Raw genomic sequence first — 22966 nt, 5'->3', positions numbered from 1 at the left:
TACTGCACAAAATTCACACCTTGGGAAAGCAGGTGTGTGCATTTTTCCCCCCCACAGTAAAGGAAGCAGCTCAAGGGCAAAACATTAAATAAAAAGAGCCCGCTAATCACTACTCCTATAAAGAAAGTAGATATGAGTTAGACCATCGCTTGAACGAGCCTGAACATGAGGAAACAAACCAAACCGCTAAACAGACCCTTCGCTTCCAGGCCTGAGTGTGTGTAAGGGTGATCTGCCCATTGAAGGTGCCTTAATGCTTGACCCTTAACACTGCATTCCCTTCCTATTCCCCTTTACCTCCACTTTTATATATATTTTATTTGCGTGAATCAAAATATAGTGGGCAGTGTTCTAGGTTGCTTTCCTGCCCTTACATTCCAATCATCTGTTCAAATTAACTAGGCAATCAAGGTCTGTGTATGCCACCCCAGCAGCTTCCAATAAGGTTCTTACAGCCAGCTCCACAGTGTTGTTATAACCCCCCACACCAAACTATTCTCCATATGCTCAGGTTTTGTTTTCGGCACCGGTTATTAAATTTAGAGATTCCAATGTGTAGTTTCCTCAAATTTCTCAACTCCACATCAAACACAAGAGAAGGTCCCATATTCTCAAACATATCGGCACCTCAGTTTGCCCGTTTGAAAGCCTCTCGGAGAAGTTGTTGGGCTTTTCTTGGACTGTTTTGTGATGATAGTGATAATTTTAAATGACTTTTGCATCTGGAACGGGAACATCACCCACGAAAACTTAGCTAATCTTTACTTGGGCCTTCGATAATGAGTTTCAATATGTTTAAGAATATGGACAAAAAAAATTTCATCGTCTTCAGTATTCGGTTTGGAAGCTTACGAATCTCAACTGTGGAACTGGCTCTTAACCTTTCCCAGCTTACAAAATCACAGCTTGAGTTAGCAAGGGGTGTGTCTTGCTTGTGAACTGGCCAAAGATATTCAATGGGGAGGTAAAAGGACTTATTTGCAGCTGATATGAAGTTAATTTGAACAGTGTTTGCCCTGTGCTTCGATTCTGTTACGTCCTGCAGTCACCATACACTAACCTGGCCCAGAAGCCCCGACCCCTCTGCCATAGCCGTGGGAGGTGATTGGTTGGGTGAGAGGAGGATGGAGTTCAGTGTTGCCAGATTGTTGTGCTCAGCCTCTTATATTTCCCGATTTCCGACCCCAAAACTGTCCCCTCCACCTCAATAGTTAGATTTATTTATAGTTATCGATGAAATGGTCAATTACTGGTGTCTTCCTTTTGCAATAGTTGTGGGGAAACCGAAAAAATACGATGCTCGGAGTACGATAATCTGGGAACGCTGGTAGAGTTAGGCGTGAGGAGGGTTGAGTTAGGAGTGAGAAGAGGGTGGAGTTAAGAGTCAATATTACTGTGAAGGGAGGGTGAGGGAGGGGACGTGGCTTCTGGACCAACTAAGTGAACGGGGACTATAATTACGGTGTGTTATTCAGGAGGTAAAGGTGTGTTACTGCCTCTGCCTTCAAACTTCAATGCCTGTACTCCCATACCTTGTTACCTTACCACTTTGCCGTGCCATTGCTATACTGCCAACAACCCATTACTGTCAACACCATTATCTTCCTGTATCTTTTACAAGTACTCACTATACCCTGTCGTCACTATCACCATCAGTCCCATTATCATGAAATCCAATGTTACTCACCATATTCTTCCCCATATCTGTCTTCTGCTATTTACTGTCTATTCCTAGCTTGTAAGTGGAGTCTAAACTACTTTCAAAACCTTACTGCTGCTTGGACATTGGTGTCGTATGAAATAGCCTCCACAGTAAAGGTTTTGTTTCTGTCCTCTGTACCTCACCGGTGTTGTGTAAAGCTTAGTTTCTTCATCAGTGGACCAGGACTGTGTTGAGAAAAGTTAATATTGACTAAATTTAAACTGATATGCGAGTACAAGTCAAAGAGTAAGCGTTCTAAAATATATTGTTACACTGAGTTAATTTAAAGTACACATGACAATTTTTTTTCTTGAATATGATGATACTAGATTATAAGACAATGTAGAAAGGTAGGCAGGTCACATTTTACGCTTAGTTGTAGATGATAAACAGCAGTGGCTCGGGAACATGGGTCAATACTTCCATGACAAAAATAGCATGACAAAATTAGTGACATCTATAACTTGCCTTTGACTCACTCTCATTTAAGTTTAGTTAATTCCAACTTTTCTAATTCGCTATCACAGACTTGTACATTGATGAAGAGAGGTATTACACAACATCAATGAGCTACAGGGGATATCAGTAAAGTTTGTAGTGTGGATAGGATGGTTTCTAACAGGTGCCGGAGACTGACCAACCAGTGATAAGGATTTAAAGTTTAGACTCCAATTGCATCCTCGAAATACAGTATAGTACCATCATCAACCATTAACACCATCATCACCACTTTCTACATCACCCATCTACCACCATGAACTATTAAAACCACCATCACCATCAATACTCACTACCAGCAGCCTTCTCGCACACACACACTTCCTACCATTCACCATTACAACCACCATCACCACCTACTCCCTCCACCTCCATCATCATCAATACTCACCACCACCAGCCTACACACACACACACTTTCTACCATTCACCATTAAAACCACCATCACCACCTACTCCCTCCACCTCCATCATCATCAATACTCACCACCACCAGCCTACACACACACACACTTTCTACCATCAACCATTACAACCACCATCACCACCTACTCCCTCCACCTCCATCACCATCAATACTCACCACCACCAGTCTTCTCGCACACACACAGTTTCTCCCATCAACCATTACAACCACCATCACTAGTTTTGTGTCACCACCAGCTCCCTCCTCCTTCACCCTATTCACCATCAATACTCACCATCATCACCACCACCAGCCTCCACACACACACACACACACACACACAGAGGCGACAATTCCGAAAGTGCTGAATGGAATTGCCGCCCATTGCTCTCTTTGTCACCACCTGGAACAGTCAGGCCATTAGTGTGTGTCGGAAAAGGGACTGAAATGACAGGCAAGACAGTATCTGTGTTATGTCATAAAGGTAATTACATCATATTTACACTACCGATACACTCTTGGCTTTCGTTTTTAGTTTACATATTTACAAACGTGTATGTACTACTAACAGTAACAACAACTGTAATAAATATACATGTAATAAAAAAAATGTTCAGAATGTTGTGTTTTAGGTAGCCTTTCTCCAAGCGTTCTTACCTATTATTTTTAGACTAACTGTACTTCTCGTGCTACTCAATGTAAAGGTTAACTCACGACCAAATTATAACAAAACAAGTTAACATAAATACTAATGCCTTTGTTAAGTATATGAATCGCAAGAAAATGTGCAGGTTAACTCACGACCAAATTATAACAAAACAAGTTAACATGAATACCAAGGCAAATATGGTTGATACTAATGCCTTCGTTAAGCACATGAATCGCAAGAAAATCTACAACTACTTCACTGATCACCGCCGCCTCCTTGACTGTGCTGTTCCCCCTCCCAACCTCCTTCACCAGGGCAGTGTGGGGTCCTTCCTTTCCTCCGTTCTGCACACCCACCTTTGCCCACTTCCCTAACTTTCCTCCCCTTTTTCCTTCCTCCTACCTTCCTCTATTTCTGATGTCTTGATAAGGAAGGAAACTTTAATATGTAGTTTTGGGTCCTTATTACATGGATAAGGAAGAATTTTTGACTGAAATAATACAAAGAAGCAAAGATTTTTCAATGTCCAAATAATAATCATGAAAAAATGCTAGTAAACAATCTGGAAGGGAAGGAAAAAGAAGAGAAAAAAGGTAAAGAAAAAAAAAAAAAAATCCTAACAGTGACTCAATTTCCCCTTAAACTTATCGTCATCAGCTCTTCTTGTCCTTCTCCTTCTCTGTTCCCTCACTCGCTGGCAGCTGCTTGATGGTGTGGGCTATGAGGGGCGTGGAGTGGAGGAGGGCCCTGGTGGCATCCTTGGCCTTCTCGTTCGCTGGCACCACCAACTCAAACAAGCGGAAGTAGCGTAGGACTTTCTCTGTGGGGGGTGGAAGGCGTTAGGGGGGTGGCAATATAGGCAGGGGTAGGTAGTGGTGTGGGAGTGGATATGAGGGTGGTAGGAGGAGTGTGGGTGAGGCAGTAAAAGGAAGGTAGGTGGTGGTGTGGAAGGAGTGGATATGAGGGTGGTGGGAGGTGTTGGGGGGAGGAGTGCAGGTGAGGCAGTAAAAGGAGGGGTAGGTGGTGGTGTGGAAGGAGGGAATATGAGGGTGGTGGGTGGTGTTAGGGGGGAGGAGTGCAGGTGAGGCAGTAAAAGGAAGGTAGGTGGTGGTGTGGAAGGAGGGAATATGAGGGTGGTGGGTGGTGTTAGGGTGGAGGAGTGCAGGTGAGGCAGTAAAGGAAGGTGGGTGGTGTGGAAGGAGTGTATATGAGGGTGGTGGGTGGTGTTAGGGTGGAGGAGTGCAGGTGAGGCAGTAAAAGGAAGGTAGGTGGTGGTGTGGAAGGAGGGAATATGAGGGTGGTGGGTGGTGTTAGGGGGGAGGAGTGCAGGTGAGGCAGTAAAAGGAAGGTAGGTGGTGGTGTGGAAGGAGTGGATATGAGGGTGGTGGGAGGTGTTGGGTGGAGGAGTGCAGGTGAGGCAGTAAAAGGAAGGTAGGTGGTGGTGTGGAAGGAGGGAATATGAGGGTGGTGGGTGGTGTTAGGGGGGAGGAGTGCAGGTGAGGCAGTAAAAGGAGGGGTAGGTGGTGGTGAGGGGTGTTATCAGGGATGCAAAGGTATGTGATCATAGGAATGTGGGAAGATTATATTGAAAAGGTATAAACACAATCTGAATCATGATAGGAAGGTGGGAGATGATGATAAAAAGTTAGGAACATAAGTTGAATCACATATCCATAACCATATTAAATTTCAACTCAAGGGCAGTGTATCACAATCCTCTACTTTCTTGCACTGTCCACCCTCACTCAGCCAGAATATAGTTTGTGTACTACCTCAAAGTGAACAAAATCAAGTACAAGCTAACAAAAAAACATATGTTAACCCGGTAGCAGCGGGGATCATGTTTCTTAATGGTCCCTCTAAGCGAGAAAAATGAGAAAAAATCATCCCTCGCACAAACCATTTCATAATATATATCAAAGCATTTGTGATCGGATTATGTATCATCTATTTTGGGGGGTTTATATCATGGCACAAATTTGGCCCGTCGCTGCTACACGGTAAAGCCACAAATTTGGCCCGTCGCTGCTACACGGTAAAGCCACAAATTTGGCCCGTTGCTGCTACCGGGTTAACTTTCAAACTTCCCTTTTGGCCACTTATTCTATTTTCTTTCAAGGGAGCAGCAGTTACTGGGCCATTTTAATTTATTTTCCTTATCCCCTTGAGCTGCTTCCTTTCCTGTAAAAATAAAGGACAAGTCACCCAGTTCGCACACTCACCCGTCAGCTCCGTGCTCAGCCTGTACTCGTCTGCAAGTTTCTTCGCCGTCCAGAGCTTGGGGTTCTCCTGGTGGTGTTTGATGACCTCTATTGCGTCCCTCAGAGTCACTTTCCCATATGGCACAGACTGGGAAGGGAGGAAAGAGTAAGGGTGATGGAGACTAGTAGGAAGGGAGGAGAGAGTGAGGGTGCTGGAGGCTGGTGGGAAGGGATGTGTTGGGTGTTGGGGATTGATAAGTTGAGAGGGAGAGAGACTTTTGTACATGTTATTAAAGGAAAAGTAGTATCAACAGTGTAAACAGATTAGATACCCTTTGAACCTGATCTGATTATGATTAGGCATCTCTGTTTTACGTTTTCTATGAGCAATGTTATTTTTCTTTACTGTTTTCGTTGTTCCCTTAACTGACTCCTTGGATGTGCAGAGGTGTAAGAAACTAATTGATACCTTTTTCATCCACCTGTTCCTTCTAACCCATCAACACTCCCTCCTTTTCTCATATACCCTTTTCACTCCCTTACTCCCACTCCTTCCCTCTCACATACCTACCCACCTCCCACTCCTTTCCTCCCTCATATCCCCCTCCTACACTCCCTCTCACATACCGTACAAACCCTTTACACTCCCTCCCTCTTCACATACTCCCACTCACTACGCTCACCTTGGGCTCGAAGTACCCGTAGTCAGGGGTTGACATGACTGTTCTGTCTCTAGGTAGTGGCCGTTCTGGGTTACTGGTGGTGGTTTTGTGCTCTGGCTGTGGGAAAAAGCAGATGAGAGTTATAAGGAAAAAGAATAAAAGAAATAAACAGAAAGAAAATGAACAGAGAAGACTTAAGTGATGAAGAAACAGAATAAAAGAAATAAGAGAATGAACAGAGCGAGAAAAAGATGAATAGGAAATGGGAATATATAAAAAACAAAAGGTACTAAAGAAAAATGAACAGTACACACAAGAATAGACAGCAATAAGTAACACAGACACGAGAGAATAAACACAATGACAGGAAAAGGAACTGAATACATAAGAAAGGATTTAGTGATGAAAGGGAAGAGGAGGAAGATACAAAGAAAGATAGAGAGGGAAAGGAAGAAAAAGAAAACAGGACACGAACGAGAAGAAAGATTAATATGAGAGAGAGAGAGAGAGAGAGAGAGAGAGAGAGAGAGAGAGAGAGACATGGTGAGAGAGATATAGAGGTAGAATTGGATAAACAGAGTGAGATACAGAGATAATTATGAACAAAGGGTGGGTGAGAGAGAAACAACGACAGAAACCAAAAGATTATTCAGTTTGTAGAATAGCCTGGAGCCCTAGATAAAGATTAGTCCAGTCCAAACACTAATAATAACAAGTTTAAGGCAAAGTTAGACCAATTGAGACACAGATACTGGACCCAACAAACCGCTCCTTTCCCATAAATCACAACCAGGTAATACAGATAGACATGCGTATGACCTCACCGTGACATCCTCAGAGGTGACGTACACACTTCTGAGGCGCTCCAGCAGCATGTCATCCTTCTCCTCGAGGCTCTGCTTGACCTCCTTGGGTTGATCTGAAAGGTAAGGTTGGATCAGGTCAGGGAAGAGGTCATTTTGTTAGACTGTTTACTCATAAGAAAGAGATAAAGGAGAGCAGAAGGAAAAGTGGCATGAAAGTAGAGAAACAGAACTCTTATCTGCTCTTTTCCTTGTTTGATGTCCTTATTTTCCCTTGTGGGGTTGGACGATTAGAGAAAAAATAAATTAAATATATGAGCTACTAACAAGAATGGCAGGTAAGTCACGTAGGGTATGTTTGCCAGTTCATACACACCACTCCAATTGGAAAGGAAAAGAAAATGAAAAAGTGAGCCGGTCCAGAAATTGTAGTTAAAATAAGTCTTAATAAACATTCTTAATTCTGACAATATTCCATTTTCATGCCTCAGTTCAATTTTACAGAAGACTATATATATTTTCTTGGTGATACAAGTACTAATTGAGATGATGAGTACAAATTAGCCAGCCCACCCCAAGCCAGCCAGTCAAGTGTCTTTCTTACCCCTGATGGCCTCCTCAATGATGGCCGCTGTGGTCTGGTGTCGCGGGGCTGCTGAACGTTTCTCTTTCCTCAGCTCCTTGGCCACACGCTCCTCCAGGTTAAACTCCTTCAGAGGCCGGGTGGCACGGCGGCCCAGTGTGGATGCTGTCTTGCCCATGCTCTAAGGGGAGGGCCAGGGATGAGTATGGAGGTAGAACTAGGCACCATTTTATAAGTAAATCTATCATGTAAAAGAAAACAAAGAACATTAAGAAACACATTAAAGCTCAATTAAAATACAATACCTTCCCCACAATATGCAGTCATGAGGAAAAAATAAGCACTTAAGCCGTTACAAGGCCTTGAGGTGGGCAGACCCGCCTGACTGCTGACGTGACCCACCATCAGTGTGATGGGGTGAGTTTCTTCCCTCCAGAGCCAGAGTTGCAGTGAATGTTCAAAAGTAAGCCCAATTAATGATGTCAGACCTTGCCACCACTAAACCCAAGCGATGCCACCCAAAGTTATCTTAAACTAACAGAACCCAGCCTCAGCATAACAGATAATTTTCTCCCATATCAAGATAGGCTGAAACATCTAAACTTACATTCACTAGAAAGACGAAGAGTGCGGGGAGATCTGATAGAAGTATTCAAATGGGTCAAGGGTTACAACAAAGGCGATATAAGTAAAGTACTATTAAGAATTAGCCAGCAGGATAGAACACACAGTAATGGATTTAAATTAGAAAAGTAGGTATGGTATAGATTTAGGAGGGGAATAGACAGGCATTGGTTTAGTAATAGGGTGGTGGGGGAATGGAATAGACTCAGTAATCACATAGTGAGTGCAGGGATGATAGCTTGTTTTAAGAGTAGACTTGATAGCTACATGGGCGAGGATGACAGGTGGTAGTGGGGTGAAATTGGAGCTGCCCAGTGTAGGCCATTAGGCCTCTTGCAGTCTCCCTATGTTCTTATAATAGCCCACTGCTGTTGAAATAGCAACAAATCATCACTTCCGCTAAATTAGTAACCTATCCACATTCAGATTTCAAGAGCAAGTGTCAATCACCAAATATGTTGGGTGTCCTTATAGATATCTTAAAAAATAAATGCCCTTAAAATTCACAGTAAAATTCCAGAAGTACACCCACTGGGTCACTAACCACAAGTGATTACAACCAACAGTGCACCACGAATCATGTCACATTTCACATTTAACATAATCAACTAACCTGAAGAAACTAAAACTAACAACCTAAGCTACGCTCTAAAAATGTGAATGACGTATATAAATCCCTCGATATATACCCCCACAGACCATATATGTAATCTGGATCTGGATGAATAATGTCAATATTGAAGTGTGTTGTGCATAAAGTACTTCATATAGCACAAACATGTCCTTTGCTGTGAGATGGGTGTATTTCTAGAGTAATACCAAAATGTCAACCAATGGATAGCTGAGTGTTCTTATAATGTAAAATACCATAAGAAATAACAGTGTCATTGATCACCATCCCAACTGTGCACCAGTCAGCCGGGGCATGCGTGGGTGAGGTAAGGTCTATACACACTCATACACAGCTGATGAAACTTACGACACACGCGCCCCTCCCCCGGGCACACACACCGGCACGCACCTGTCACGCGGCGGACACCTGTGCCCCGTCCTCCCCGCGCCTCCAGGCCACGACACGGGCCTCGTCGCCGCCCCTGCTGCCCCCCGCCCCGGCCCTGCAGGACGACACTCAGAAAAAATCCTGCCCTGCGTGACCTGACCCAGCGCGCCGACACGAGCCTTGCACAGTGTTGCCAGCTGCTTCTTCTTCTTTTGACCTGTTCCGCTTTGTATCGCTTCACTGAGCTCTGTTTTTCTGCTCTTTTCTTCCACTAACCTTGCTTGCCTATATATATTTTTTTCTTTTCTTCACTTTAAACTCTGGTCAGCTTATTTTTCCTTTGACCTGTATCACTTTGTATCGCTTCTTTGGGCCTGGTACTTCTCTACACCTCACATAATTAATTCACAGTGCACACTAAACACTTCATCCTGCACTGACCTCTGTTTTTCTGCTCTTTTCTTCCAGTGACTTTGCTTCCCTATATTCTTTTCTTCACTTAAACTCTGGTCAGCTTATTTTTTTTTGACCTGTATATCACTTTGTATCGCTTCGTGTGTCCTCTTCCTCTCGGTCCTCTCTTCTCCTTATTTACACTGTTTTTCAATGGTGGTATTATATTATTTTACTTTCCTCACTGTAACACAATATCGCACTATAATTTTTCAGTTTTGTTCCTGCCGTTCCTATTACATATATATACCCAAGAGATCTGTCAGTTTGTTATGAATGAACTAAAGTTATGAAGGTAGAGGAGTTGGTTGATATAATATACTCCATTCTTTATTTCTGTCTTTCTACATAGTCTGAAAATTGCATAAATAAAGGTCTTCCTGTGGACTTGGCAACACTGGCTTTGTGTAATGGATGTAAACAAGGGAGCAATGGCGCGTCTTCACCGAGGGAGGTCACGGCCAACGTTACCAGATTACCGTACGCATAACATTGTATTTTCCGGTTTCTGTCCCATATATTGCAAAAAAGAGCATCAATAATTACCGATTTTTAACAACAATTATAAATGCATATCGTTATTTTTGTGGGTGCGAGTTTTTGGTCAGAAATCGGCAAAAACAATACGCCAAGTACGAGAATCTGGTAACGGCTTTATGATTGATTGATTGATTGATTGTAACAGGTAAGGGAGAAGAAGGGAGGAGCCATCCCCAACCCCCCACACAGGGTGTGATTATACATTATACATTAATGTGTAGTAGTAGCACCATGAAAATAAAAAGATACAATGGTAGGAATTGATTGATTGATTGATTGATTGAAATATCCTACACACAATACACTGCAGTTGTTATATTAGTATCTTAATTTCGTAGCAAAATATGTATGTGTTAAATAGTCCGATCTTAAGTACTTTTGACACAACCTGAAGACAAGATGAATTTACCGTAATGAAAAAGAAATACCTCAAATAATTATAATAAACAAAAATATATTCGTGATACATATAAACAAACCAAGGATCGAGAGAAGAGGGAGAGAAAGGGAGACCTAACCCTAGAAAGCACCTCAAATAATTATAATAAGCAAAAACAAACTCAAAATAGATAAAATAAAATAAAGATGAGAGGTAGAGGGATGGGGAGGGGAGGGGGAAGGGGAGAGAGGGAAGGGGAAAGAGAGAGGGAGACTTAGTAAGACACCTCAAATAATTATAATAAGCAAAAACAAACTCAAAATAGATAAAATAAAATGATTGATTGATTGATAGTTTATTGTTGCAGGTAAACAACAAAAAGATGAGAGAGGTAGAGGGATGGGGAGGGGGAAGGGGAGAGAGAGAGGGAGACTTAGTAAAACACCTCAAATAATTATAATAAGCAAAAAACAAACTCAAAATAAATGAAATAGAATAAGATTGAGAGAATTATTAAGGAGATGCAGGGAAAGGGGAGGGGAGAGGGGAGAGAGAGGGAAGGGGAGAGGAGGAGGGAGAGGGGAGACCTAACACTTATCAACAAGCGGGTAACCATTTCCATTTTAAACACAATTTCCCCTTTAATTCCCCGGCCTTACCTGCCCTTACCGTACCTGGAGGAGGGGGAGGAGGCCTAATTAACAGGTGCAAAGGTGTGGGGGGGAAAGGTTACCTGGAATACCTGGGAGTGATGATGATTACAGGTTGACGTGGTGGTGGTGGTGACGCAGGTGGTGGTGTTGTGGTGGTGAGGTGGTGATGAAAGAGTGGTGTTGAGGTGGTGGTGATGATTACAGGTTGACGTGGTGGTGGTGGTGATGAGTGTGTGGTGTTGAGGTGGTGATGAGAGTGGTGATGATTACAGGTTGACGTGGTGGTGGTGGTGATGAGAGAGTGGTGTTGAAGTGGTGATGATCGACTGGTGTTGAGGTGGGGATGATTGGTGATGACTGGTGATGATAGAAAGTGGTGGTGAAGTGGTGATGAGAGAATGAGAGAGTGGTGTTAAGTGGTGATGACTGGTGATGAGAGAGTGATGTTGAAGTGGTGATGACTGGTGATGAGAGAATGAGAAAGTGGTGTTAAGTGGTGATGACTGGTGATGAGAGAGCGATGTTGAAGTGGTGATGACTGGTGATGAGTGGTGTTGACTGGTGGAGAGAGAGAGAGAGAGAGAGAGAGAGAGAGAGAGAGAGAGTGTGGTGTTTAAGTGGTGATGAAAGTGGTATTAACATGGTGATGACTGGTGATGAGAGAGTGGTGATGAGACAGATTGTGTGTTTGTGTGTGTGTGTGTTAGGCCTAATCCCATGTGTACCCTTATCACCTCCCATATGTACGTCTCCACCATCTGTGTGTACGTATTTGGAGGTCTGTGTACACTTATCAGATGCTGTGTGTGTACTTTAGGCTCCATTCTGTGTGTGCGCCATATGCCAGTGTGTACTTCCTGACAGCTGTGTGCGTACCTTTGATATCATGTGCGCTTGGATGTCAGAATGTGTGTGTATGTGTTTACTTAGTTGTGATATATGGTGTGTGTGTGTCTGTGTGTGTGTGTCGTTTATGTGTTCCGATCAATTAATTACAAGCCACTGGACTCAACCATCATCGCCAATGAGTGTTTTGATGCAGTGGTTATAAGTAGGAACAGGGTAGCAGCTCATCAATAATACCAATCTTTACTGTAATTTATGAGAAGAGAAGCGAGTGGTCCAAACAGAAACTCGCCAAACTGATTAATTAGCATGTCAGAATTACTAGAAAAAATTGCTCCAGCCACTGTATGCCAGGCCCCATGTGAGACCTACTGATATTATGGGCTTCAAAAATAAATAAATAATAAATAAGTAAATAAATAAATAAAAAATAAAGAAATAAGTAAATAACACAAAAAGTCAAATAGCATTCTAATATATCTGCATTATATAAATTTTACGGTAATGATATATCCAGGGCATTATAAATAAAATAAAATAATAATATGAAAAATAAATGGTGCCAAGACGGATGATTTTCAGAACTAACAACACAAAACACACAAACTAACTCACATTCCTTCATCCCCAGGCTCACTCTCGACGATGTGAAGTGCATCCCTTGCCTGCACCTACCTACCCATCCCACGTCTAGCGCCACACCCACGGCACACACCCACGCCCGCACCCCACACCACACCGCAGCCATGACGCAGCAGCTCCACAGTTACTCGGGTCAAAACTACGACCGCTGGGTGCAAAGGAACAGCAGCACCACCACGCTCGGGAAAGTGCAGAAGCAGTTTTGGTTCACGAAAAGCGCGGTTATTCGAAAGCTTGGGAAGAAGGAGGACGAGCATGTGGTGGCGTCCGATGCTGAGCTGGATGCCAAGATTGAGCTGTTTAAAGCCATTGAAACCAGCACCAAGAATTTGCAGGTGTGTGGGACAAGGGCGAGAGGGTAGTCTAGTTCTTGTTGTTGTTTTTTTAGTCTCCTCTTTGCCTCTGTTTGTTCTTCATCATTTTCCCCGTCATTGTTTTGTTTTGTTTTGTTTTTTATCATTATTATTGTCTTCTTTCTCTGTGGTTCCTGTTTTTCATCTGAATTTTTAGCGTAATCCAAGGTGTGAGGTGGTTGTCTGTTTTTCTCCCCTGTCTCCATCTGTTCTTCTTCATCTTTATCTTGTTCATTGTTATCTTCATTTTTATTATCATCATCCTCTTCTTTCTCTATCTTTTTTTGTATTTTTCATGCAAATTCATCATTTTAATCTCTCATCGTCATGTTGAGTGGCAAGAGTACTTCAAAACTCTGCAGTGTACACTTTTTTCCATCATTCATCACAGTTTCAATTATTTTCTACCATGGCTTAGTGTGATGGTGATGATGACGCCCCCTTTGGCCTGTAGGTGCTGCTGGCTGACTACCAGAACAAGATCTGCCTGATGGCGCAGGAGGAGAACGCCCTGGGTCGCCTACTGAAGGAGCAGGGCAAGCAGGACAGGACGCGGGCAGGGAAGGTGATGGCAGCCACGGGGAAGAGCCTGAGCTACACGGCCCAGCAGCGCGTGGCACTCAGGAACCCCCTGGTGCGGCTCTTCCAGGAAGTGGACACGTTCTACTCACGTGCGGTGGAGGACACGGCAGCCACGGTGACGGAGATGGAGAAGGTGAGGACGGAGTACCGCGGGGCACTCATGTGGATGAAGAACGTGTCGCAGGACTTCAACCCAGACCAGCACAGCCAGCTGGAGAAGTTCCGGGAGGTGCAGGGCACCGTCAAGCTCAAGAAGGCCAAGTTTGACCGCATGAAGCTCAAGTCCCTGCAGAAGGTGGACCTCCTGGCCGCCTCGCGCTGCAACATGTTCTCCCACGCCCTCATTGTTTACCAGAACGGCCTGGTGGCCTTCTCGGAGAAGGCAGCACGCACCATGAACAACGTAGCCAACAGTTTCAAGGGCCACCAGCCGTACCAGTTCATGGTGATCCGGGAGCTGGCCGACATGCCCCTGGACGAGGAGGAGGCTGCCCAGGGGGAGGGGGAGGCAGAGGAGGGGGAGGCGGAGGCTGAGGGTGACGGGGAGAAGGTGGACGGCGACGAGAAGACGTTCTTCAATGCTGAGTACCACGACCAGCCCAGGAAAGGGAAGGAGAAGGGGGAGCAGGGTGGCAGGAAGGCCAAGGGCAAGGCCAGGAAGGCCGATACCAAATCCAAGACCTCTGACAGCCTCATGAACCTGCTGGAGTGTGAGGGCGGCATTGATGGGGGAGGTGAGGGAGGGGGGGTGGAGAACGGAGGCCGGTCCCCCCTGGTGGACCTCCTGGGCCCTGAGCCTGAGCTGCCGCGCAATGAGAGTGAGACGCAGCAGCTGCTGAGGGAGCTGTTTGAGAGTCCCGTCCGCCAGCCGCTGCCAGTCTTTGGCAGCCTAGAAGTGGCCGCAAGCTCTGCCGCCGCCGCCGCAGCTGCCTCAGGTTCTGTCGCAGACCCCTCGGACCCCTTCTCCCTCCCCCCGCAGCCCTCACAGCCCGGCCAGCCCCCACAGAACATGTTCCTGCCGTCACAGCTTCTGGACTTTGGCATGCAGGGGTGGCCACAGACCCCCACCACACCCACCAGCCAGGCCCCCACCGGCCCCTCCACCACCCTGGCCGCCACCACCACCACTGGCCGCCCCACCACCACCAACACCACCACCTCTAACACCACCAGCCTGAAGGATGAGGTGCAGAAGCTGGACTGGTACAAGGTGTTCCAGGACATTGACCCCCTCGGTGACCCCGCCAGCGCCCTCTTCAACACCTCCGGCGACGAGGGCAAGCAGTGCTAGGCCGGGGCAGCCTCCGTCAGATCTTCCGGGCCACAGTGGCCGCCACACTTGTGTTGACGCCTTAGTGCATGGACGCCCCTCCCGGCACCCTCACACTCACTGCTCACACCACCCACTGTTGCCATCTCCTGAGGTGCCCCATAAGGATGACACCTGGACTAACACCTGGATGTCACTGCCTACCTGTCTCAAAGGCGCCCCAAGACACCCTCAGCATGGCAGTTCAGTCGTGTCCTTGTGGGTGTGTCCTTGTTTCCCTGGGCCAGGCGGGGGTGAGGTGTGGACAGCTGGAGTGTGGAGGCGGCCGGGAGTGTGGTCCTTGCCGTGCACCTGATAAGGGAGTGTTTTCTTGGTTAGATCACCACCACCACTACTGCTATTATTTCCACTACTATTACTTCTACTGCTGCTGCTATTACTATTATTTCCACTACTATTACTTCTACTACTGCTGCTATTGCTTTTGCTATGAGTAAGTGCATTTGCTGATTGTGCATTTATATTAACATTTCTTGCTTTATTTATTTTATTTCCGGTAGTTCTTAGTTATTTTATTTCCGGTAGTTCTTAGTTTTTTTAGTAGGGTTGAGTTGATTATTTTTATGCAGAGAGCAAGCAACCAGCTCACTACCACCACAACCACCACTACTACTACTACTACTACTACTACTACTACTACTACTACTAAATTGCTTCCACCACCATCACCACCCCTACCACTACCAATGATAAGCCAAATAATGATAGAGTTTATACAATACTAGTCACGGCATCGCACACACGGCCAGTCTCTCTATTGCATCTAGTCTGACACACACACACACACACACACACACACACACACACACACACACACACACAAACCTATGATAATTTTTTAACCTCCCGCATAATTAAATATTCCTGATTTTTAAGAGCTATGTCATAGATCAAGGAGCTCGTTAAAGGTGTGTGTTTACCTGTGTGTCTATCTCTCCATCTCAGGTATTGCATGCACACCTGGAGAAGTAATTAGTGCTCCCGTTGCCCACTTTCACACCTGTCCCTTTGAAATAACTTGGTTCCTCTTTTTATTCTATTTCTTTTTCATCTTCTTCTTCCCCTTCTATTCTTTTTCTTCTTCTTCTTTCATCGTCATTGTCATCTTCTTTTTCTTCCACTACTTTTTCTTCTTTTTCCTACTTCTTTGTCTTCTAAAACCATTGGGTGTCATAGCAAATTTTTCCCTTCCTTTCTCATCTACAAATTTTCCTGTTTCTTCTTCGATAATCCGTGTTTTAAGAATCATTCCAAGTGTTTTACTACAGTGCTAAGTGTTTTAAAAGTGATCCAATGTGTGTGTTTGTGTGTGTGTTTCGTGGATTTTAAACGTGAAAAATGTTTGGGTTATACGGATTTTCCAGTGATGTTTGTATGTGTTAAAAAAGAATTTGTATTGCAGTGGAGAAGGAAACACTCACAACACACACACACACATACATACATATATACATACAACACTAAGGCCCAGTTTCATAGTCCAATGCCACAAGTTTGTAAGCTCGCAAACCAAACGCAAAATACAACATCGAAAATTCCTTGGATAGCGTTCGGGACTGAAGCAAAAAGGATGAAATTTACGCATATCACAGCGGAGGTCTTTTTAGCACCTGGTATTGAGGAGAAAAACGGGTTATCGAGGAGAGTAGTTTGGTTTGTGCGCTTAATGACTGTGTGTTTGGCTGTTGAACTGGCACCGAAGCTAATCTCAGACCTTCATAGCATCATCCATTTTTACATTTTTAAGTTCGTATTATTTCCAGTATTATTTTTGATCTTATAGAGTTGTGATTCTGATTATTATTATTACTGTTGTTGTTATTATTTGTGAATGCAGTATTTGTTGAGATAGTAATGATTTTGTTTGTAAGTTTTATTAGTGTTAAGTGTTTGGGACGTTGAGTGTGTGTGTGTGTGTGTGTGTGTGTGTGTGTGTGGGTGTGCATTTCTTCTTCTATACTTTTTTCATCTTTTCTTCTTTTTCTCTTTCTCCTCCTTCTCTTCTTGTTTTTCTTCTTCTTTGTCTTTGTCCTCATCTTCATCTTCTAAAATTATTGTGAGTGTGTGTGTGTGTGTGCGTGTGTGTGGTTTCATATCGACAGAGTATCCATTATGTAATTTCTGTTTTGTATCATCATTCCAAACGTTTCCGAACATTCCAAAGACATTCCCTCAAACGACATCTTCAACAGCCGAACAAGATTGTGATTGCTGTACTGATTAACTCATCGCGTTGTTTCAAGTGAGCATTGTGAATTTTCATGTCAAACGCCAGATGTTTTAGTCGGCGTATTAATATTTATCAACGGTCATGTGGCTCGTTTGGCTTTTTAATTCCATCTTTCGGAGAGATAATTTAGACAGGTTAAAGTTGGTTTTATTAGTGCGCAGATATCTCGTCTTATACTCGATCGACTCTTCATCTATTTATATTTTCCGCTAGCCTTCAAACCTCCCAGAAATCAATATGAAAAGTGCTTCATTTTCACAGAGTTGGAAGGGTTAAGATTGGTTTTATTAACACGCTGATATCTCGTCTTATACTCGATCGACTCTTCATTTGTTTATATTTTCTGCTAGCCTTCAAACCTCCCAGAAATCAATATGAAAAAGTGCTCGATTTTCACAGAGTTGGAAGGGTTAAGATTGGTTTTATTAACACGCTGATATCTCGTCTTATACTCGATCGACTCTTCATCCATTTATATTTTCTGCTAGCCTTCAAACCTCCTAGAAATCGATATGAAAAAGTGCTCGATTTTCACAGAGTTGGAAGGGTTAAGATTGGTTCTATTAACAAACTGATGTCTTGTCTCCTACTTCATCAACTCCTCATCTGTTTATGTATTCTGCTAGCCTTCAAACCTCCCAGAAATCAAGAGCAAAAAGGTGTTAGATTTTCAGAGTTAAGTTGACACATTATAAACTCATATCATAAAAAGTTAAATAAAGAATCAACAAAACCGACTCCTCATGCCTTGAAAAACGGGTAAAAACAACACAAATCAGCCACATCACTGTCGCTAAATATTTACACGACGCTTAAAAAGTCCGGCGAATCTTACAAGCGTTGTGAATACGTATATTGTCAAGTCCAGTCGTGTGTAAGTCTCGATTACTCACATGTGTATATTTTAGCCCGGTGGATTATATATTATCATTCCTACAGTTGTTAAGGAGAGAAAAGGTTTAAAGAGAGTACGGGTGTTTGGAAATTGGTACTCATCATTATTAGTGCTCATAAACAGGGTGAAACTATGGAGATTTTTCAATACCACAAGTTTGTAAGCTACCAAATGAAATGCAAAGTACGACAAAAATTCCTTGGATAGTGCAGTTTTTAAGGAAAGAGTGATTTAAAAAGAGGCCGAAGAGTGTAGTGTTCTGATATAGTAAAAGTGAATACAGGAGTTAATAAGAGTTACGAAGAGAAGAGTATGATAATGAGAGATATGAATTTAATAGAGAATGAAGGGGCCGAATTTATGCCTCACAGTTTTTAAGGGAAGACTGATTTTAAGAGAGGGACAAAACAAATACAAACCAAAAACCCCATTATTGCAGTTTCTCAGATGACAAAATAAAAGGTAAAACTACTTGGAAAATCTTAAGAAATTATTTAGAATTTGGACCCAGAGAATAAGAATTGAACAAAGGGTAGATATGTCATTTGGATCAAGAATATAAGGAATGGAGAAAGGCTAATAAATTTGGACTTTGGGGCTTATAATTTCAATGAAGGGTTTAAAGATTGGACAAAGGATATGTATGGAATTTGGACAAAGACTAAAAAAAAACTGGAGAAAGTGTAATAAATTTTGATTGAGGCTTATTAGGTTTGGATCAAGGGATTAAAGATTAGACTAAGCGTAAATAAATAGTTTTTTGAATACATATAAAAAAAAATGAAAATGAGTATAAAAATTGAACCTCGAGTATAAAAAAACAACTCAAAATGAAAAAAAAAAAAGTTTATCAGTCATTATTTCAACAGTATTTCATTTATTTTTATTTCAGTTCAGTTCATTAATTTTCATCCCTGTTGTGAGTACTAATTATAAATGATGTGTAGTAATTAACGAACATGTCCTAATGATTATGTACGGGGCAAAGCAACTCGCCTCTCTCCTGTGTGTGTGTGTGTGTGTGTGTGAGAGTGTGTGAGTGTGGAATACAGACCAAAATTTTCAGGGTTTTATCTATAGGGAAAATAAACAAAAATTATATATATACAAAAGACATAAATGCTGTAGAAACTTAGACACACCAAAGACTCGAGAAAAAAGACCTTAGGATTTAAAAAGTTTGTTATTTTAAGTTGACTCGCACTACGACCTTAAGGATATTCCCCGAGATATTTCCCTACATAAATTTACTTGCACTAAGATGCATATTTTTCCCCGGCGTTTCCCAAGATTAATGCATTTTGGCGAACCTTGAATTTACGCCACACAGTTTTTAAGGAAAGACTGATTTAAAATAGAGCTTAACAGGTGTAGTGTTCTGATATGTGAAAACTGAAAGGGGTATAGTATTCTTCGTGTTGTTATGAAGGTATATATAGATGTGTTGATGAGAGTTGGGAAGAGAGAGATTGAGTAAGTGAATAAAAGACATGAAGAGATTTGGATTGGTATTATCAGACATTTTCGCTTCTCAAATCAGCTATTTCTAAAGGTCAAAGAGGGGGTCAGTCAGGTTCTCATGTGTTGACGAGAGTTGGAAAGAGAAGAGAGTTAGTGAATAAAAGACATGAAGAGATTTGGATTGGTATTATCAGACATTTTCGCTTCTCAAATCAGCTATTTCTAAAGGTCAAAGAGGGGGTCAGTCGGGTTCTAATGAGTGTTTCTTCAGGTTCACGGTACAGAGGAAGGGTCACACTACTACCGGGGTCATAAAACTACTCCTGGAAATGCCCTCAACTCCTATGAAAACCTTGTCAAATATGTGTTCTTGGGCTATGGAATGCCTTACAATACGACCCTTGATATTCAGTAAGATAAAGACATGAATTTAAAAAGAATGCTGAGAAGATTAATTATTACACTTGTTTTCATATAGGTAACTCCAGATGTAATGATAGAATGAGGGGAGAGATTGTGAGTAAAGTATCAGAAGACATGAATTTAACCCCTTGACTGTGGATTTCCTACAAGAAGACATCACCAAGCTACAGGGATGGAACAAAAAGTGGCTGCTACAATTCAATGAAGAAAAATGTGAAGTCCTCCACCTTGGGAGGGGATATCCAGCACACCAATACCACATGGGAAACACTCCACTATCCACCACAGAGGCAGAGAAAGACATGGGAGTGTATGTTACCAGGCTACCAGTGAAGGGATATCCAGCACACCAATACCACATGGGAAACACTGCACTATCCACCACAGAGGCAGAGAAAGACCTGGGAGTGTATGTACCAGGCTACCAGTGAAGGGATATCCAGCACACCAATACCACATGGGAAACACTCCACTATCCACCACAGAGGCAGAGAAAGACCTGGGAGTGTATGTTACCAGGCTACCAGTGAAGGGATATCCAGCACACCAATACCACATGGGAAACACTCCACTATCCACCACAGAGGCAGAGAAAGACCTGGGAGTGTATGTTACCAGGCTACCAGTGAAGGGATATCCAGCACCAATACCACATGGGAAACACTGCACTATCCACCACAGAGGCAGAGAAAGACCTGGGAGTGTGTTACTAGGCTACCAGTGAAGGGATATCCAGCACACCAATACCACATGGGAAACACTCCACTATCCACCACAGAGGCAGAGAAAGACCTGGGAGTGTATGTTACCAGGCTACCAGTGAAGGGATATCCAGCACACCAATACCACATGGGAAACACTGCACTATCCACCACAGAGGCAGAGAAAGACCTGGGAGTGTATGTTACCAGGCTACCAGTGAAGGGATATCCAGCACACCAATACCACATGGGAAACACTCCACTATCCACCACAGAGGCAGAAAAAGACCTGGGAGTGTATGTTACCAGGCTACCAGTGAAGGGATATCCAGCACACCAATACCACATGGGAAACACTCCACTATCCACCACAGAGGCAGAGAAAGACCTGGGAGTGTATGTTACCAGGCTACCAGTGAAGGGATATCCAGCACACCAATACCACATGGGAAACACTGCACTATTCACCACAGAGGCAGAGAAAGACCTGGGAGTGTATGTTACCAGGCTACCAGTGAAGGGATATCCAGCACACCAATACCACATGGGAAACACTGCACTATCCACCACAGAGGCAGAGAAAGACCTGGGAGTGTATGTTACCAGGCTACCAGTGAAGGCAAAATCCGTGCCAATCGCAGCAGACCGGTTAAAGAGAGAAAATAATGACAAACATTTTTTATTCAACTTTTTATCTCATTAAGATTTCGAGTGAGTGAGCAAGTGAGTCAAGAGAGAGATTTTACATCAGTCTTCATCTCACACTTACTCTCTCACTATCTCACTCATTAAGATATCTGAACTGAACAAGTAAGCACTCTCAATCATTATCTTTTATCTCACTCTCATCAAGATATACAAGAGTGAAGATGATTTAGAGGGAGGAAAGGAGAGGTAATAGAAGGGGAGGAAAAGGAGGAAGGGAGAGAAAGGGAAGATGCATTTTTTTGAAGCGATGGGAAGAGGAGAAGAAAGGAAAGGGAAGGGATATGGAGGAGAGGAGAGGAAAAGAAAGAAGAGAAAAGGGAAGAGAAGTATTGGAGAAGAGAGAGAAGGGAAGAGAAATGGAGGAAAAAAGAAAAAAATAGAAGAAGTAATGGAGAAGTATTTTTGTAGAGTGGAGGAAAGTGAAAGGAAGGGGAGGAGAAAGGGAAAGTGATGGGAGAGGAGATGAAGGGGATGGGCTGTCTCATTGAGTGATGGGGGGAGATGACTGTGAAGATTAAAGGAGAGGAGAGAAGATGAAGAGAGAAGAGGGAAAAAAGAGCTAAACAGGAAGGAAAATGAAGAGAAGAGGAGCAAATGGAGAGAGGAGAGAAGAGAAGAGGGAAAATAAGCTATACAGAGAAAGGAAAATGAAGAGAGAAGAGAAGAGAAGAGGGAAAGAAGAGCTAAACAGAGGAAGGAAAATGGAGAGAAGAGGAGAAAATGAAGAGAGAAGAGAAGAGAAGAGGGAAAGAAGAGATAAACAGAGGAAGGAAAATGGAGAGAAGAGGAGAAAATGAAGAGAGAAGAGAAGAGAAGAGGGAAAGAAGAGCTAAACAGAGGAAGGAAAATGGAGAGAAGAGGAGAAAATGAAGAGGAGAGAAGAGGGAAAATAAGCTAAACAGAGGAAGGAAAGTGAAGAGAGAGGAGAAAATGAAGAGAGAAGAGATAAACAGGAAGGAAAATGGAGAAGAGGAGAAAATGAAGAGTGAAAGGAGAGATAAACAGGAAGGAAAATGGAGAGAAGAGGAGAAAATGAAGAGAGAAGAGATAAACAGGAAGGAAAATGGAGAGAAGAGGAGAAAATGAAGAGAGAAGAGAAGAGAAGAGGATAAAAAAAAGCTAAACAGAGGAAGGAAAATGGAGAGAAGAGGAGAAAATGAAGAGAGAAGAGAAGAGAAGAGGAAAAAAAAAGCTAAACAGAGGAAGGAAAGTGAAGAGAGAGATAAAAATAGTAGAAAAGGAAGAGGAAAGAAAAGGAAAGGAGAGAGAAGGAAAAGAATAGGTTAAGATATATATGTTAATGATTCTATATAACATTTTCTTTTCATCAATGTTTACCTGTGGAAGAATGGAAGCAGGTGTGGAGGTGTGAGGTTACCTGAACTTAATTAACGAGTCATCTCAAATCTGTCTTGCAGGGCCTAATTAAAAAGTTACCTGGGGAGAGATTGAATATTAGCCACTCAGGTGAAGCGAACAGGTGTGTGTGTGTGTGTGTGTGTGTTTACCTGGTTGTGTGATATGCAGGTATAGATTCTAACACCACTAAACACACACACACACACACACACACACACACACACACACACACACACACACATTTCTCCGCATAAGCCTGTGTAATGTGTATTTTGGATAAAGT

The 22966-nt window shown here is 43.0% G+C and overlaps 2 protein-coding genes and 1 long non-coding RNA gene across 9 annotated transcripts; 1 reads left to right on the top strand and 2 right to left on the bottom strand.

The window, feature by feature from the left end:
* Positions 1-3068: 3068 nt before the first annotated feature.
* On the bottom strand, positions 3069-9560 carry LOC127009974 (NADH dehydrogenase [ubiquinone] 1 alpha subcomplex assembly factor 4-like). The gene is made up of 6 exons (XM_050883598.1): positions 9150-9560; positions 7526-7685; positions 6943-7037; positions 6140-6235; positions 5478-5604; positions 3069-4075 (listed from the first exon to the last, which is right to left on the bottom strand). The coding sequence occupies exons 2-6, from the start codon at positions 7680-7682 to the stop codon at positions 3909-3911; spliced, it is 642 nt and encodes a 213-aa protein (XP_050739555.1). The 5' UTR covers positions 7683-7685; positions 9150-9560; the 3' UTR covers positions 3069-3908.
* Positions 9561-11044: 1484 nt separating this feature from the next.
* LOC127009971 (islet cell autoantigen 1-like) lies at positions 11045-16359 on the top strand. 5 transcript variants are annotated; one of them, XM_050883590.1, is made up of 3 exons: positions 11045-11108; positions 12631-12976; positions 13449-16359. In XM_050883590.1, exons 2-3 carry the CDS (start codon positions 12746-12748, stop codon positions 14865-14867), a joined length of 1650 nt encoding a protein of 549 aa, XP_050739547.1. In that variant the 5' UTR covers positions 11045-11108; positions 12631-12745; the 3' UTR covers positions 14868-16359. The 5 variants fall into 5 exon arrangements, with proteins under 5 accessions (XP_050739547.1, XP_050739549.1, XP_050739548.1 ...); XM_050883592.1 differs by having other exon boundaries at positions 11068-11213; XM_050883591.1 differs by having other exon boundaries at positions 11074-11205.
* Positions 16360-19035: 2676 nt separating this feature from the next.
* On the bottom strand, positions 19036-22191 carry LOC127009972 (uncharacterized). 3 transcript variants are annotated; one of them, XR_007762671.1, is made up of 4 exons: positions 21104-22191; positions 20708-21004; positions 20415-20513; positions 19036-20316 (listed from the first exon to the last, which is right to left on the bottom strand). It is a non-coding gene; the product is annotated as an uncharacterized LOC127009972 (long non-coding RNA). The 3 variants fall into 3 exon arrangements; XR_007762670.1 differs by lacking the exon at positions 20415-20513; XR_007762672.1 differs by lacking the exon at positions 20415-20513 and having other exon boundaries at positions 21203-22191.
* Between the last annotated feature and the right edge of the window lie 775 nt (positions 22192-22966).

Source organism: Eriocheir sinensis, chromosome 42 (assembly GCF_024679095.1).
Source record: "Eriocheir sinensis breed Jianghai 21 chromosome 42, ASM2467909v1, whole genome shotgun sequence".
Taxonomy (NCBI): Eukaryota; Metazoa; Arthropoda; class Malacostraca; order Decapoda; family Varunidae; genus Eriocheir; species Eriocheir sinensis.
The sequence above is the reverse complement of the archived record's forward strand: the minus strand, read 5'-3'. Positions and strand labels throughout refer to the sequence as shown.